The sequence below is a fragment of the Eurytemora carolleeae genome, unplaced genomic scaffold (genome assembly GCF_000591075.1).
Source record: "Eurytemora carolleeae unplaced genomic scaffold, Eaff_2.0 scaffold819, whole genome shotgun sequence".
NCBI classification, from domain to species: domain Eukaryota; kingdom Metazoa; phylum Arthropoda; class Copepoda; order Calanoida; family Temoridae; genus Eurytemora; species Eurytemora carolleeae.
In genome coordinates, this window is record NW_019397263.1 from 79,447 (window position 1) to 97,417 (window position 17,971).

General features: G+C 34.2%; 3 protein-coding genes across 3 annotated transcripts in view; all 3 read left to right on the forward strand.

The window, feature by feature from the left end:
- The window catches only part of LOC111713114 (apoptogenic protein 1, mitochondrial), a 20,762-nt gene extending 19,754 nt beyond the window's left edge, over nucleotides 1-1,008 (forward strand). The window contains exons 5-6 of the mRNA XM_023487910.1: nucleotides 49-217; nucleotides 808-1,008. Coding sequence (XP_023343678.1) covers nucleotides 49-217; nucleotides 808-944 — 306 coding nt within the window. The 3' untranslated portion in view covers nucleotides 945-1,008. The remainder of the gene's footprint in view (nucleotides 1-48; nucleotides 218-807) is intronic.
- Nucleotides 1,009-1,030: 22 nt separating this feature from the next.
- On the forward strand, nucleotides 1,031-14,158 carry LOC111713112 (uncharacterized). Its single transcript, XM_023487907.1, has 23 exons — nucleotides 1,031-1,129; nucleotides 1,306-1,384; nucleotides 1,657-1,710; nucleotides 2,135-2,240; nucleotides 2,765-2,898; nucleotides 3,271-3,348; nucleotides 3,606-3,741; nucleotides 4,212-4,294; nucleotides 4,423-4,550; nucleotides 5,535-5,658; nucleotides 6,361-6,418; nucleotides 6,789-6,886; nucleotides 7,204-7,301; nucleotides 7,766-8,038; nucleotides 8,264-8,349; nucleotides 8,857-8,957; nucleotides 9,639-9,779; nucleotides 10,005-10,083; nucleotides 10,706-10,819; nucleotides 12,051-12,288; nucleotides 12,423-12,512; nucleotides 12,763-12,851; nucleotides 13,806-14,158. The coding sequence occupies exons 1-23, from the start codon at nucleotides 1,056-1,058 to the stop codon at nucleotides 13,976-13,978; spliced, it is 2,634 nt and encodes an 877-aa protein (XP_023343675.1). The 5' UTR covers nucleotides 1,031-1,055; the 3' UTR covers nucleotides 13,979-14,158.
- Nucleotides 14,159-16,173: 2,015 nt separating this feature from the next.
- LOC111713122 (uncharacterized) overlaps nucleotides 16,174-17,971 on the forward strand; it is a 9,823-nt gene continuing 8,025 nt past the window's right edge. Inside the window, exons 1-4 of the mRNA XM_023487922.1 lie at nucleotides 16,174-16,529; nucleotides 17,030-17,161; nucleotides 17,224-17,303; nucleotides 17,709-17,833. Of these exons, the coding sequence (XP_023343690.1) occupies nucleotides 16,455-16,529; nucleotides 17,030-17,161; nucleotides 17,224-17,303; nucleotides 17,709-17,833 (412 nt within the window). The 5' untranslated portion in view covers nucleotides 16,174-16,454. The remainder of the gene's footprint in view (nucleotides 16,530-17,029; nucleotides 17,162-17,223; nucleotides 17,304-17,708; nucleotides 17,834-17,971) is intronic.

Genomic DNA, 17,971 nt, shown 5'->3' on the forward strand with positions numbered 1-17,971 from the left:
GGGTTTGTGGGGGGAAGTGATGATAATTTTTATAAAAAATATTTGCAGGTGAAACTCCGTCTGGTGAGACAGGAGACCCAGATGTTTAACCAGGAGTTCTGGGTGGAGCACAACACTGCCTTCAAGCAGGGCAGGGAGAAGTTCATCAATAACCTTCTTGCAGTTAAATATCCAACAGAGAAGGATAAAAAGACGTTAACTAGCGAGGAAATGTCAGGTTAAAGTTTATATTAGTTGTAGTTTTATTATGAACAGACTGAAATCAAGGTCGTTTATGCCTGCGTCAGGCTTAACCCCCTGGTTTTGGTTTGGTAGGGATCGTGATGGCGTACCTCTATTACACTAAGGTTCTGCTGGACTATGCTTCACTTCTTGATTTGATATGATTTGATTTGATTTGATTTGATTTGATTTGATTTGATTTGATTTGATTTGATTTGATTTGATTTGATTTAATATATTTTTTTAAATAAAAGATCTCTTCAAATTACGTTTACAGTCCATTTATTAAAGCATCTGGAATAAAATGCAACCGTGATGAAATACATATTTTTTAACGAATCCATTGGATCCGTGACATTTTAGCACCCTAGATTAGAATCCATTGGATCCGTGACATTTTAGCTACCTAGATCCGGATCCATAAAAAAATGTTTTTCTCTTATAATATTATACATCCGGAGCCGCGGCAAAATGTAACGGACCCTAAACACTGCAAATATAAATGCCAATACTTATTTCAAAAATAAGAAAAGTCTTTTAAAATAATAAATAATTCTGATGAAAATAATGATTTTCTTTGTTTAGAATTTTACCGTGAGTTTATGAATCAGCAATGGCGAAATCATCTTCAGTATAATCTGGATTGGCAGAAACGAAATTTTAAAATCATTTTTCTCACGGGCATTGTCCGAATTCAAGCGTTGTTAAGTTTTCTAAGATAGTATTTTTAAATTTTATTTTTAAATTTTGTTATGTCATGATATTATTAGATTCATATTGTCAGAATAAAATGGATTAAAATGAAATCAAGAAGATAATCTGAACTGAATAAAATGTCGGCCATGTCGGCAATATCCGCCAATGGCAGTTATGTGGTCGTTTGGGAATGGGAAAATCGGCCAAACAGGTTATATTTTTCAAAAATAAAAAAAATATAGTAATTAAACGTACAGAAAATCGAATTCATCCTTCTATTAAAACAAATTTTTATCTTTAAAATGAAATATAGGTTATAACGAATAAACTTGGATGAGATGTCTGTTAAAATTCAAATTCAGGTTTTTCAAAAAAAGTAATTTTAAGATGGCGGCCGTATAGCCCGGAAGTGACCCAACTCCTTGAACGTGCTCACAACAAGAAACTAAACAGGATTTATCTCAAGGTAGATGCTACTCGAGTTCCCATTTTGTTTATTACTATTGTAACATTTTTAAAATTAAATATGACTCACATCCTTTAACTTTAGAAATTATGAAGAATTTTCGAGGATGGTCTATTTTCATATTTTGAATTAAATTGTTTCATAATTTATCATTATTGCTCCTAAAATAATTGTTTTTGAAACGCCAATATAAAAATAATTATGTTGTTTAGTAGAAAAAGAAATTTTATTGTTTGTGGCTCATAATTTAATGTTTATTAATATTTTTCTAGGACGCGGAACCACTTTTGGCGGATTTCTATGTAAATATGACAACGTTCGAGCAGGAATATTCTAAATCTAAAAACAAATGTTTTGGGGAATATGAACTATTCGATGGAATTTCTAAATCTTGGAAATTCTTTCTACAATTCAAATCGTGTCATGTCCGATTCACAATGATACCCTTTATTTCTTTATTGGATTCAGAGTGAAGAAGATATCGTCGTTTTTTTTGTCGAAAAGAAACAGAGAACTTATAAATCATTAATTTTCCAGTCAAAGGTTTAAAGAAACAGAGAACTTAAAAATCATTAATTTTCAAGTCAATGGTTTAAAGAAACAGAGAACTTATAAATCAGTAATTTTCCAGTCAATGGTTTAGAGAACCTCATTGTGAATTGGAAATGCACTCAATTTAAAGAGGGTCTCTTGAATTTTGTCTCAAGGCCCTTGTAAATTGGATGAGAGATAGAATAAACGAATGCCCAGTGTTGTGAACCTACTGGCGCTAAGTATACAGTTAGGAGGGAGTTCTATCCACATACCTCACCGGCTGGCAAGGGAGCTAAGTGGGAGTGGAGCGGAGAAACTCCAGGTAGACAGTAGACGAGTGAACAACCATAGGAAGAAATATAAAGACAAAAAATCCGATCTACAAAAGACACACATATAGACATAGATTCTCGCTGCCGTACGTAGAACAGAAACCGGAATTTAAGCATAAGAAATCTTATGTGTATTTAATGTATTTAATGTCTATAAAGAAAATAGTCAGGGGTGTATATTTTTAAGAATTACCCTACCCACCCTACTCGTGGTGAGGGGGGGGGGGGTGGAAGACCTGAGTAAAAACTGAAATATTTGACATCAATAGGTAAGTGTTCTTTATTCTTTTTCATACTTATTAGCCGACAAGTTATAAAACTAAAAAAATATACCGAACCCCCCCGGGGTTAGGTGGGGGTGGTGATGATTTATTAAGAAAATATACACTCCGTATATCTGAAATGGGTCTGTATTCACTGCACAATTTTAAATCGCTTCTACATTCAATAAGTCGTCTTCCTATTCTCTTTTTTTATGGGTCCCAGTACATTTTTTAAACATGTATGTTTCTAGGAGACTGGCACACCTATGATATGGAGGTTCAGGTTGTTCTTGAGGATTCCTGGAGTAAAGGAGAACAGACAATAGATATTTCAACATTCTTCCCTGGCTGTCCTTATATCATGAACTTCTGTAATCTCACACAGGTATAGGCAGCAGTACACCGGTTTATGTTTTCACAAGATTTTAGGCGAAAACAAGATTTGGACATCAGGTTTTCCCTCCTTTTGATAAATAATACATTTTAACTGTCTTTAGATCATTTGATTCCTTTAGTTCAAATTTTGACCGTTCCGCGCAAACACCCCTAACATAGTGGGGATATAGATAATTTTAAAAGCATCTGGGCAAAATATATATCATTGAGAGTACTGACAAATATAGTTAAGATATGTCGATTTCAGCTAATTTGGAAGATATTATATATTTCCTTGAGGTTCACTAAAGTCAATAAAAATAAAGTTTTCTATTTCGAGATAAAGAAACTATGCATCCCTGACGATTTAATGTTTTTGTAGGTGCGTAAAACTACAGGGTTTGTACGACCTATGAGAAGAATACATCAGGCATCTTATCCAATGGTTAAACTCACACAGGTAAACTTGTTTATCAGGACGCCCTGTGCCTCTTTTCTAGGAACAATCCTAGCTTGCTGATTGTTATTTTTCTAGTAACAATCCTAGCTTGCTGATTGTTATTTTTCTAGTAACAATCCTAGCTTGCTGATTGTTATTTTTTACATTTTCAACCAGGAAAAAGATGTAGAACGCAGAAATACTCTCACAGAAAATTCTTGGGATTTTATTATTGTTATTATTTAAAATTTATTTTTTTACTGATTGATGTTCCAAAGGCGGAGATAGCGGCGATGGTTGGAAGGCGGGAGGAACGGCGGAGGTTGGCGGAGGAGGAGGTGGAGAGAAGGAACAGAGCGAATAAACACAACAAAAGAAGTAAAAGTAAAGACAGGGGAATCATTGATATAAAAGGTTAACAATTTTCTTTTAAAGGGACTGGAGAGTGTAGATTGTAGAGTGTAGACGTAAGTTTGTTTTTAACCTTTGTGACAGCAACAATCTCCAGAACTGACGAGGGTCAACCGAGACCGAAATATATTTTCAATAATTGTGGAACTAACATCTATTTTTTTTTACTCTTCAGAGGTTTGGTCCATCACCGAATTTTAAATGATCCTTAATATCCTTATTTATCAACCTGAAATTTATTTATTTGCAGAAACAATTGAGAAAAATATCAGAATTCAACACTTAGTTAGATAGAATAACGACGATATCTTCCTTATTGTTGCTCAAATATAGTATAAATAATACCGTTGTGAATCAAACATGTCACTTGGAAGTACAGTTTATAATCCCTTATACAATTCAGAAATAAAAATGAATCTTTATTTTTGTAAAAGTTGGAAAATTCTGGTTTTCTAAATTTGACTTGATTTTAGGTGCTAAAACGATGAAGAATATTGTGAACACTCTACTGGGGAAGGAACATAAAAACTTCATGTTTGGGACTAAAGATCACAAGGAAACTTCAAACTTGAGATTTTTTTTGTTGGCTTCCTGAATTGGTTTGTTTGTTTGTTAACGGTTGGTGGAATGGTCGGATGGTTGGTTGGTTGGTTGGTTGGTTGGTTGGTTGGTTGGTTGGTTAAGGATGAGATAAGTAAGGCTGCTAGAGAAGGTAGGACGGGTCGGGAGAGACGAATGTCTGCTCCAGGTTTAGCCAACCCTAACTACTCCGACCAGATCAGAAGTAAAACTAGAGAGAACCCGGCTAGAAGGTAGAATCTGATTAATTTCATTTTATTTCATATTTTATTCAGCTAGAAAACACGAGATAATACAAATGAAAAAAATCACAATTTACTATGTAGTTTAGATCTTCCTAACCAGAGTTAGTTGTTTTAATTGGTTGGCCCATTATAAGCGAATTAGAATTGTAAATAAATACAGTGTGTACTGTACAGTTTACGGTTACACTGTACAGTGTACATTTAAAACATAATAATGATGATAAATCAGGAAAAGGTAAGGAGGTGGTGAGGAAGTATAGGGGAAGGGAGTATATATTTAGTTAAAGATTATCCAGAGATTTTTATTAATTGTGCAAAACGAACGTAAACATTAATTTAGAATTTATTCAAAAAAATTTGTTTATTCAAATTTGTTTTTTGTTTTTCCAATCTAGGCTCCTTTTCTTGGTTTCAAGACTGGTTAGATCTGAATTCTTATGAATCTTGGTATCAAGCATTGATCTCCATCTTATGCAGATCTACCCACATTGGATATCGAAAACAAGCGTTTACGATTACCAATACTTTACGCCAAAAATCCAACCTCCGAAACTAACTGTAAGGGACAGCGCTGAACTTTTGAGAATTAACTTAGTATCCCTTTGGTTTATTTTAAAATGAAAGTGCTTATCTGCCTGTATCGGGGAATGAGGTTTCTGGGCCCCTAAAGGAAGGAATCGAATGTCTGAGGTTGAACCGTAAGGGACAGGAACCGTCATAGGTTCAAGATAAAAGTTTCTAATTCAGACAAACAAGATAAACCTGCATCTATTATATAAAGTAGTAATCTGTTTGTGTGTTTCAAATCATAATTCATGATCCCCTTGACTTGATCGATTTGACTCACATTTTGATAGGGGAACTCGATAGATCCACGGGAATGTTCTTAGCTTTTTTTGAGAAAGCTTATTTTCCTGGCAAATCTGGGTTTCCAAACTAGTTTATTCTATAAGTTTAATATTGTTTGTGCAGGTATGATGATTATACAACCCTGGTTCAGCAGCAGCGAAGGATCGGTCATCCTTCAGTATCGGAAGCAAGTTTTCCTCTACCTGGTCGGCAGGCAGGCCAGGCCAATCCTTACAGACGCTTTCAGGCATATACAGTATTCAGGATTTAACAAATATTTTAGAGGGATATTTCAGGGACTAGATTTAATGAAGCAAGAGGTAGCTGAACTTCGTAGGCGAAGTTCAGCTACTTCTCTTGTCGGTTTTAGTTGAAGAGAAGTGGTTTAAGCAAGTTCACGTTTTAAGAAATATATGCTATCTTTTTAAAACTAGAATCTTTAAGCTACTATTAATGATAATTTTGTCTCAGATTGTCAAAATTATAATTTCTGTGTAGAGAAATGAGTTATATTCATTTCCTGTGAGAGAAGAGAGGTTTCCGATCCCTCTCTCAGTCAGCTTCTGAAGTGTTGACTGTTAACTAATGCGATATTGACTAAAGTTAACCGATCGCTCATTTGTCATATCTTAAAAGTTATATCATGAAGAGATTGACTAAACTCCTCTCGGGAAAGAAAATTTTAACTCGTTCTGTTCATTTCATCCTAGATCAGACCAAAGGATTGTTATGAAATGAACAAAAAGAAGGGTTCACTTATCTACGCTTCTTTTCTTTCCTCTTTTTCAAATTTTAAAAAGTTTAACCATAAGAACTTTTTTGTTAACTTTTTTGCTCCCTTGGCCTTTTTATCACCCCTTTCCCGCTCTTTTTTTTACTCTTCTCTTCTCAGCATTTATGAGCCCCCCCCCCCCCTTGAACAGTTTACCTCGAATACAGTATTCTCTAGGACTCCTCATTCTCATCCTTCAGTGATACGGGTTCTCTGATTCGTAGACCATCTATAGGTGAATAGTTTTATTAATCCAATTCTCTTTTCACTTGTCACTCAATGGCAAACATTTATCTACTTGTGCAAGTCTTTCATTATTTTAATCATCGCTAAGATTACGTTAGTAAGATGCGTAGGTTGTTTTAAAAACCGTTCCTATTTGTGGGTTTTGTGGAGAAAAAACTTGCCTTAAACTCTAAATTTCCAATCCTTATATCTTTGAAACCTTGGATTCCTAAGCTTAGCCGGTGCCGAGGGCCCTGCAATACCGCCTAAGCCTTGGAAATTCCACTCAGGTTTCAAATATATATTCGAGTAATGTTATTTCTATCGCGACGAAAATTGCGAAATATTTGATAAAAAGTTAAAGTTTTTGTATGTTTAAGATACAATTTCTACCTACCTGAGCCATGAGTCTATGATGATGCATAGATACGGATACGCTTCCCAGAACGGATCATACTATGATAGTTTAGGCAGTCAGGTCAGTTCACGGATCTTTGAAAATATATCAAAGAAACTATTTTATGATACAATTAAATAAATGAAAAGGCAAATTAATAAAAATAAAGAATACAAGCCAATATAAAAACAAGAAGATAAATAAATAAGAAACAATTTTTGAAAAAAAAGTAAATGCAAAGACGCAAATCTTTTAACAAAAATGAAACGAATATAGCATGAGATTTAAAAAACAAGTTTACAATAAAAGAAATTAGATATCTATCCCAAAAAAAATATTCATTAAAAATTTGAAAATAATACATTCATTAAAGAATAAGAATATAATTGTGTTCTCAGGAGTTGATTGATCTGTATGGGGATGAGGATTCAGTGTTTACTGAAGACAGTGCAGAAGATGGACATTCTACATATAGGAGTAGACATCCAGGATACAGGTTCAGATATAGGAGTAGACATCCTGGATACAGGTTCAGATATAGGAGTAGACATCCTGGATACAGGTTTAGATATAGGAGTAGACATCCAGGATACAGGTTTAGATATAGGAGCAGACATCCAGGATACAGGTTCAGATATAGGAGTAGACATCCAGGATACAGGTTCAGATAAAGGAGTATTTATTTCTCTCTCTTATATTTTTTTCTTGTGTGAGTTCGCATAATGACATCAGTTTTCTCATGAGTTTAACACTTGTAAATAGGATTAAAGGTTTTTAAACAAGTGTAGGTCTACTAGTTGATAGTTGTATTTCTTTAGACAACAGACAGAGGAAAATATATTATTATTATTATTATTAACATTCAACTTGCACTCCCATACAGGCTACAGTTAAAGTATCACTATCAAGTCCTGTAGGCTAGGTTATGTGGGAGAAATAATGATTAATTGATTTGTTTAGATTGACCGGCTCCCCTGCTAGTGGTAAACAATACTCTCGATCTTCCAACAGGATCGATTATATCGGACGATCTTCACAACGGATTGACTCGATGGGACGATCGTCCCACAGAATTGACGCAATGGGACAATCTACGCACGGATTGGATTCTCTTGGACGATCCTACAATCAGCTGGATATTCTGGCAACTCCTAGTAAACGACGCCTTTTTGCTGGATCCAACCAACAACTACAACAACAATATCAGACCAGTACACCACAGAGATCAACTGGGTATGTTACTTCCACATGATCCTACAAAATTAATGCTTAAGATCTGAATCCAATATGCAAAACAAAACCCAAATCTCAACTGTTGACTAATGAAAGATTAATAAAATTTGTTTTACTTATTATTTCAGTAAAATAGAAAACTATTAAGAGAAGAATTTTGGTCAAATTCTTGCTTTTGTTGGTGTTGAAATCCGTTTCTTTCATACTTTTTTTTTCCCCTCACAGGGCTCGAGTATCTACAAGAAGCTATAGTATGTCCGGAGCAAGAGTTCTTTCAGATCCGTCCTTATCCTTCAACCGTCCTCATACTGGTAAATATCTTTCAACCATCCTCATAAGTCATACTGGTAAATATCTTTCATCCGTCCTCATACTGGTAAATATCTTCCAACCGTCCTCATACTGGTAAATATCTTTCAACCGTCCTCATATTGGTAAATATCTTTCATCCGTCCTCACTCCTCATATTGGTAAATATCTTTCATCCGTCCTCACTCCTCATATTGGTAAATATCTTTCAACCATCCTCATAATGGTAAATATCTTTCATCCGTCCCTATACTGATAAATATCCTTCAACCGTCCTCATACTGGTAAATATCTTTCAGTCGTCCTCATACTGAAAAATCTTTCATCCGTCCTCATATGTCATACTGGTAAATTGTTTTCATGCGTAAATATCTTTCAACCATCCTCATTCTGGTAAATATCTTTTAACTGTCCCTATACGGATAAATATCCTTCAACCGTCCTCATACTGGTAAATATCTTTCATCCGTCCTCATACTGGTAAATATCTTCCAACCGCCCTGTTTCAGGATCCAACCATCAGCACAGTAATAGTGATGTTATTAATACAAGATCAGGAGTAGCTAGAGGAACTGTTCGTCCTTACAGTCAAGATTTAACAGAATTACAGGTAACCCAAATTACTGACCAATACGATCCAATTACAGTTCGATTATTGTCCAATTACATACAGTCCAATAAGAGTCCAATTACATTCCAATTACATACAGTCCAATAAGATTCCAATACATTCCAATTACATACAGTCCAATAAGAGTCCAGTACATTCTAATTACAGTCTATTACAGTCCAATACAATCCAATTACAGACCAATAAAATCCAATTACAGACCAATACAATCCAATTACAGACCAATACAATCCAATTACAGACCAAAACAATCCAATTACAGTCCAATATAATCCAAATACAGTTCAATACAATCCAATAATAGACCAATACAATCCAATTACAGTTCAATACAATCCAAAAATAGACCAATACAATCCAATTACAGACCAAAACAATACAATTGCAGACTAATGCAATCCAATTACAGACCAATACAATACAATTACATTCCAATTACAGTCTATTATAGTCCAATACTATCCAATTACAGAGAAATAAAATTCAATTACAGACAAAGACAATCCAAATACAGACCAATACAATTCAATGACAGTCCAATAAAATTTAATTACAGACAAAGACAATCCAATTTCAGACCATTAAAACCTAAATACAGATTTAAAAGTTACAGATTTTTATAAACACAACTTTTTAAAGATTTCAATTTTTGTATTCCAGGAATCGTTTGAACGAGAACTTTATGTGAATCAACGCCAGTTATCAGACGATATTGACGAGCACCGACGTCGGAAACATCGTTACCATTATATCGACGACGACGATAGATCTGTCAGCGCCTACGATCCAACTTTCACGGAGGAAAATAAATATTTAAAAATACATTAGTTTTCGGTTTTTTTCCTTTTCACTTTTTTAAGAGATGATGTATAATTTAATTAAAGAAAAAGATAAAATGTTTTTAAGAAAGGGAAAAGTAGTTTAGATATAAATCAACGAATACATCCTATTCATGTATATAAAATATTTGGTATGGGAGAAACTACACATTTAATTGTAAAATATAAATATATTAATCTGTCTCAGAGCATGAATCCTCTACCTCTGCCTCCGAAGTTTAACCTTGGATCACAGCAATCTCTCGGGTCCTCCGATAGATACGGAGGTTAGGAATCAAGGATTTATTATTTTTCTTATGAACCTTTTTTTTAAATTTTATGTTTTCAGAATTTCAATGGTTTAGTTTTTGTTACTTATCATTCATTGGTAGTTTTCATTCTTCGTCAGTTAAAAAGTTTCATTATTTGTCTGTCGTCAGTTTCATCAATTTGACAATCATCTTTTCCTTTTATTTGTCAGTCTTAATAATCTTTTCTTCTTATTTGATCTTAATAAGTTTAATTTTTTGTCCATTATTCGTCTTTAATATCTCAATCAGCTCATTTCCCGAACCTAGGTCTTAAACTTCTGGTTTCCAACCCTTTTTCCTATCTCTTGGTTCGTTTCCCCTTTTTGCTATCCCTTGTTCCTTGCTCATTACCTGGAGTCCCCATCCCTTGGTTTCTGTACCCCCTGGTTCAATTCCTCTAGTTCCTATCCCCTTCCCTTGTTTTATCTCTTGGTTTCTGTAACCTGTGGCCGAATTTAAAGAATTTGAGCGGCGGTTTAAATTTAAGCCGCNTTATCTACAGTTTTTTAAATACTTAAATGATTCAAACAAGTTTGGTTTTCCCATGTTTGTGTATAAACTGTAAACTAAAGTAGGTTGTACCAGATATTCTGTTCAGGATCCCCAGAGAAACCTCTTCTCCAGAGTTCCAGGGGAATGTCCTTATCCTACCAGTCCTTAAGCAGTAGCAGATCCAGTAATAGGGTCATCTCACCCACCCTCTTATCACAGGGTAACTAGATTTCAATCATTTTTGATAATTCTATGAAATGAGTGAAATTCATTTCCTGTTAGAGAAGAGAGGTTTCCGATCCCTCTCTCAGTGTTGACTGTTGACTAATGCGATATTGACTAAACTTAACCGATCAGTCATTTGTCATATCTTAAAAGTTATATCATGAAGAGATTGACTCGTTCTGTTCATTTAAAAAAAAAAATCGTAAATCTGCCCAAACTATTGGTTTAGTGTGTTACAATAAGGAAGATATATCCCTTAAAAGTGAAAAATTCGGACAATTTTTTTTTATTGTCTCGGTAGCATAAATCAGAAAGTTTCTCTCGGGAAAGAAAATTTTAACTCGTTCTGTTCATTTAATAAAATCACAATTCTGCCCAAAACATTGGTTAAGAATTTTGGTTGATAACTTTAAAATTAACTCAATCATTGAGATTTTGATTCAATTAGATCAAATCCATATTCATTATTTATGAAGTTTTAAGAATTCTAAGTTTTTCTTCAAGCAGTGTCCATCTAGCAGCGTTTCGGATCCGGATCCGGATCCGGTCGGATCCGTATCATTTGGTCGGATCCGGATCCGTATCAGGAAACGTTGATATGGATCCGGGTAGCGCCAAAAATTAACCAAAACAAAACAGTAGCTTTCTATTATACTTAATTTGATATTTCTGGCGGTAAGATTTCAAATTAAAAAATATTATGAATCAGAAATATGTGTCAAAATGGATTTTCTCTTGTTTACAAGAGACTAGAATGCGTAGATCTAAAAGAGAAGAAAACAGATGTATGATCAGATATAAAGAAGATAAAACAGCCAAAGAAAAAAAATCCCCTGCTCTTATAAAGTTTGTTATTAAATAAAAAACATTTTTTTTAAAGCACTCATGCTGGTCAGTGCTGAGAAGTCATTAAACAGCTTGATTTTTGGACTATTAAAGGGACTGTAAGCGTAATTTCAAATGACCCTCTATGCTAAGACGGCATTGCCCGAATACAACGGTACCCTTGAAACCTTTACCGAATCAAAAATATGGAAAATACAGTCGTTTTTTTAACTCGAAAAGTGTTTCTTTGAGTTTCTCTGATGCTTCTTTTTTTAAGCAAGAAATTCGCAAGTCATTTTTGCACAGAAACCAGAAATAAAACTAATCATTTTAAAAGAAACAAAAAAATTGATATCTAATTCATACAAGTCACAATTATATTTTTATTACAAATTATACAGGAGGGTATGGTAAGAAACCAATTCCAGCTCCTCGGACTCTTCTCCATCCATCCAGCTCTCCGCCCTCCCACCATAGCAATTGCCCGCCCATCCATCAAAACAATGGCCCACCCAGCCATCAAAAAAGTTGCCCGAACACCCAGCAGACCAGTGGCCCGCCCATACTGCATAATCATGAAAGAGCTGAATCGGAACCTCTCAATACGTCTCATGGACATGTGGAAAAACTGGTCACCAGGAAAACCATATATTCTTAAATCTTTGAAGTTCAAATTAAATCTTTCATCTTAAAAGTTTATTCTTTGGATACTGAGATCTGTCCCAATCAGAAGTTTTAGGCTCTCAATGAATATTGAATATAATGGTTTTTAGTTTATCTGAGTTTGTGATTGATCCGTGTAAACCTAGTGAGTTCTGTCTCATCTGTAGGAACAGTCTCTGTACTCCCTCTCAGTATGCTAGGGATAAGAGAAAAATTATAATAAAAATAGGAATTTTATTAATATCACTTCTCACTATCCCCCTCCCCGCCCCATTCCTATGCACTTTTGATCCCCCAAAGTTTTTTTCCCTTTTCTGTTTTTTTTTTGGGGGGGGGGGAATAGGAATAAAATTTATTTAAAAATTTATAACTTCCTCTTAATTGCCCCCCCCTCCCCTCCCCACCTCTTTCTAACATTTCAGCTCTAATATTTTTTTCTGTTGCGCCCAGGTCGTCTAAAGAGAATTCCGATACCTCCGTTGTAGCTTTAGAGAAGTGTAGACACAAGTTCCATTTCTCATGCATAGTAATTTTAACAGGTAAACTAGTAGATTCATCAAATATTGAGACGTTTTCATCCAGAATTTATTTCATTTCTTTTTAGCTCCATTATTTATAAGCATGATAATTTAAATATCCAATTGATTATTGAGCATCGCTTACAGGCTTAGGATCCGGATCCGAATCCGTTGGATCCGAAACATTTTGGCTTTCTGGATCCGGACCCGCAAAAATATGCGGATCCGAGGGTCAACATATCAACAAAAATCGACAAAAAAACGTTCTCTTAAAATCCAATCTGAACAGTTGAGATTATTAAAAATTTTCATCATCTCCATAAGGTTTATAAAGTTTTATCATAAAAGTTAGCGAAATTTTTTTTATAAATTCTTCTTCTGTTCCGGATTCATTTTTTCCAGTGCTGATTCAGGATCCGGATCCGCATCAAAATCAAATAGATCCTAAGCACTGCTATAGAGATATTCTAACATCCACTTTTCTATTTTCCTGATTGAAAAAGATAACTTTCCTAACTATTGAGCATCGCTTACAGGCTTAGGATCCGGATCCGAATCCGTTGGATCCGAAACATTTTGGCTTTCTGGATCCGAACCCGCAAAAATATGCGGATCCGAGGGTCAACATATCAACAAAAATCGACAAAAAAACGTTGCTCTTAAAATCCAATCTGAACAGTTGAGATTATTAAAAATTTTCATCATCTCCATAAGGTTTATAAAGTTTTATCATAAAAGTTAGCGAAATTTTTTTTATAAATTCTTCTTCTGTTCCGGATTCATTTTTTCCAGTGCTGATTCAGGATCCGGATCCGCATCAAAATCAAATAGATCCTAAGCACTGCTATCGAGATATTCTAACATCCACTTTTCTATTTTCCTGATTGGAAAAGATAACTTTCCTAACTAAATGAATTTTTTAATTTTATTATATTTTTTAAACGCAATTAAATCTCTTAATTTTGTAATATTTAGATAATCAGAATCCTGACTCCGGATGTACATATATACAGTGTCCGACCTGCGGCCAGATTTTAGGAGATAAGTTTGGAGATCAACCTGAAACCGGGATTATGTCCTACAAGGTTATTCCTAAAGGGTTACCCGGCTTCCAGGTACACCACCAACCTAGCAGAACAGAACTGTAGACGTAATATTATGCTACAATTAATTTCAGATTTTTTCTCCATTGTTACTCTATATAAAGATTGTAAGGACACCCTTCTCAATCAGTCATGTCATTATATTATTAGAAAGTTACTTGATATTACAACTAATAAATAAAAGAAGAAAACTAATTGTTTCCAACATTTGAGATTTCTAGATAAATTCAATGTATTATGTACTCCAAAGAGTTGCAGGGAGGGGCAGATAGATAGATAGATAGATAGATAGATAGATAGATAGATANAGTTGACGTTGACGTTGATGTTGACGTTGACGTTGACGTTGATGTTGATGTTGATGTTGATATCTAACAAGCAATTCATGATGCTTCTCGTATTCAGGGAAACCTTACATCTCCATTGGGTTCCCTAGAACCGCCTTTCTACCAGATACCGAGGCGGGTCGGCGGGTGCTCGCCCTTCTAGAGAAGGCATTTAACGCCGGGCATACATTTACCGTGAGCCAGGCCGGAGACATTATTTGGGGATCTATTCCTCATAGGTAAATAGGATTCCAGTTTTTTAAAGATTCATCTCATTTATATTTAATTACATGCTTTCATTTTTCATATTGGTTTATTTTTAGAACGGAGTTTTCGGGAGAAATGTTCAGCACTGACTTTCTTGATGAAGTACTTGTACATCTTGACTTACTAGGAATACGATAATCTAATATGTACATTGTACACTTTATAGTGCAGCTATGTACACTGTACACTGTAAAGCAGTGCAGCTATGTACACTGTACATGAATTAGTACATGAAATTTTTGCTCAAAGGATTTTATGCATTTATATAAACTTAACCTGACCAGGCTTACATAATCTTAACAAAGCATTACATGACCTGCCTCTGCCATGAACAAAAACAGTTTAAAAACTGCAATATTTGCAGTAGCCTTGAAACCATTTTGCATCTCGCCATAGCCTAAAATAAGTTGTTGACATATTAATTTTAACATCTTAAAAAATTAGTTTTATTAATATCCTAAAGGTACTAAATTAGTAAAAAATTCTTGTTTATTTTATAGAAAATGGATTTGAAATTTTTGTTCACTTTTGATTTTCTAAAATTTAGAATTTAAATTGAACCATTTGAACAGTTCACATTTTTGTAAAATGTACAATATGTGATAAGATAAGTTTCTAATTTTATCTGTTTACCAGCATCTTGAAAGTATTTTTCATTCAAGATTTTAACCTTGTAAACTTTCTTAGTTTTTTCTCCACTTTTCCCCTATCAAATATTTTCCCCATGGTAAATGGTAAAATTCTTCTGTTTATTTAAAGGGACCGTTCACTTATTTGGGTAATTTCAGGGTAAACTGAACAGCCTATTTGCTGTTGATTTATAATAGTCTTACTTTTTAAAGACAAGTGTGGCCGGAGAAAAAGCCGATTTTTCGTTCAGAATTAAAGCGGAAAAGGACGGGTCCTCTCTATAGACACTGTATTGATGTTTTTATCAATATGGTGTGGATCAAAATTAAACTAATCGTTAATTGTAAATGTCATTATTTTTTATTTTTGTTGTTTTTTAACTTTCTATTTCTAAAATAACACTATTTTATCGCATTCAAAATTGTGTATTGCCTGTGTAAAGAGCTGAATTGAATGCGGCATGACAAATGTAAAGTTGTGCACATACGGGAAAAAAAATCTACAAAATCTACGAACCATAATACGAGTAATGATTAATTGATTGTCGTAGAGACGTCGTCTTTGTACACACTTTTTAAATGTTTTAATACGAAAAACGTAAATTTCTTGCTAATTCAAATGTCAAAAGTTTTCATATTTTAGTATATAACAACGAGCACATGATGACATTAAAATATGATAAATTTAAAATTTATTGGGCTGCTGTTACTGAAAAAACGTCAAATAGTGTCTATAGAGCGGGACCGTTTCTTTCCGCTCCAATTCTGAACGAAAAATCGGCTTTTTCTCCGGCCACAGTTGTCTTCGAAAAGTAAGACTATTACCAATCAAGAGCGAATAGGCTGTTTAGTTTACCCTGAAATTACCCAAATAAGTGAACGGTCCCTTTAATTACTCAATAATTCTTTTTATTGTTTTTTCTTTTTTTCTTATCTCCCTTTTTGAAAATAATTTTTCATAATTTTTTCATTTTATTTTATATTTTAGCATTTTTCAATTATTTTGATATTCTTCTGATTATTCTTGATTATTCTTGATTATCCTCGATTGATATTTTTTTAATAATTAGATATTCTTGTTTTATAAATTTTATATGTTGTAAATTATTCATGTCACATTGTAATCAGATTGTAAGTGTAACTTACTGATTTAAGTAAATATCTTGTACCTGCTCTTAAACATGATCTCTCTCTCTCTTCCAGATCAATATTATGAGATTAGGGTCAGTTTGAGACTGCCAGGGGGTCTCCAGTCTCCAGGGGTACCTGGAGAGTATTAAATTCTTCCTGATTCCAGGGATGCCTCCGATAAAGTATTTTCAGTTGAGGAGTTTGGAGGATCTTAGTCTTTCCTCCTATATTCAACTTCTCAAGGTTAGTTTGACAAACTTCTATTTTCTAATCTTTTTTAAAAAATAATTTTAATATAAACATGTTAAAGTCAAAATATTAATTGTTTGAATATTTCTTTTTTGAGTTTTTCAACCCACTTTTTCTGATTATAGATAATACAACAAAGTCCAAGAAAGTAAACTAAATGTTTGTCTTTAGCTAGACTGTCTTTGGTTTAACTGCCTTGGGTTTAAAAATCTTTGATTAATTGTCTTTGGTTTAACTGTCTAAATTGGGCCTTTGGCTTGTTGTTTTTTGGTTAATTATCTGGTTTTAAAGTCCTTGGTTTTACTCTCTTTGGTTTAACTAAGTGTTTTTTGTTTAATTGTCTTTGGCTTATATTTCTTTGGATTTTCCGTCTATAATTTAATATTTAATTGTCTTTGGTTTATCCGTCTCTGGTTTAACTATCTTTGGATTATAGTGTTATGTTTAACTGTGTTTGGTTGAACTGGATAGTGTCACTGTATCTTATGGTTTAGGATGAAACTGGAGTTATATTCCACCTGCGGGCCTACGAGACCAAGTCCATGTTGATGAAGGATGTGAGCCCTGACAACCTGTTCAAGAGGTTGGAGGAGTTGTTTGTGTGCGGAGTTCCAGGCATTCTTCAGGTCAGTGGGGCACGAAGAACCAAGAATTTGTGGTTTATGTTTTATGACCCTGTTTATTTCAGGATATTGTGAGGCAGAAAATTGTGGAACATCTGATTTACAATTTTGGTAGTCTACTCAATGAGTGCTTAGAGATCACAAGGAATATATTTTTATCCGAAACATATTTATGCAAGTCTAATGATATGGCTAAATCTTTGTAACAAACAAAAACAATTCACTTCCAAACGGGTTCCTTAAAGGTATTGTAGACTTAACTTTAATAGACCCTCCATTTTAAGAGTGGCATTTCATAATTTCAAAGGTACCTTTAAAAAATTAGAAGTGTATTCAATTAAAGTGGTTTTCACTCATTAAGCGTGTTTAATTCTTACAATTCCCTTCATTGTCTCTGCGGCATAAATCTGAAATCCACTTTTAAATGGATTTCTAATTAATCCTTGATCAATCAAAAACTTTATGAAAAATTACACTGACAGTACCTTTAAGGAAAATTAGAGCAAAAATAACTTAAGGTACAAATATATATAAAAATATTATTTTGTAGAACCTGTTTATCTTTCCAGCTTCTAGCTGACCGACTTCAGACAGAACGGCCGGTGTTCCGTGGTAGTCCTGGTATAGGAGGAGGAGCAGGAGGGCAGGAGGAGCAGGGTGCTAATCAACCTCAAGGTAGACTAGGGATAGGAGGAGGAGGAGCAGGGAACTAATCAACTTCAAGGTAGACTAGGTATAGGAGGAGGAACTGATCAAGGTAGATCAAGGTAGACTAGAGATAGGAGGAGCAGGAGGAGCAGGGAACTAATCAAC

Coding starts and splice junctions, on each gene's coding strand:
- LOC111713112 (XM_023487907.1), top strand. CDS start 1,056: ATGTCGGCCATGTCGGCAATATCCGCCAATGGCAGTTATGTGGTCGTT. Junction 6,887..7,203: donor ATGATAGTTTAGGCAGTCAG/GTCAGTTCACGG, acceptor TTGTGTTCTCAG/GAGTTGATTGATCTGTATGG. Junction 10,084..10,705: donor GTCCTCCGATAGATACGGAG/GTTAGGAATCAA, acceptor TATTCTGTTCAG/GATCCCCAGAGAAACCTCTT.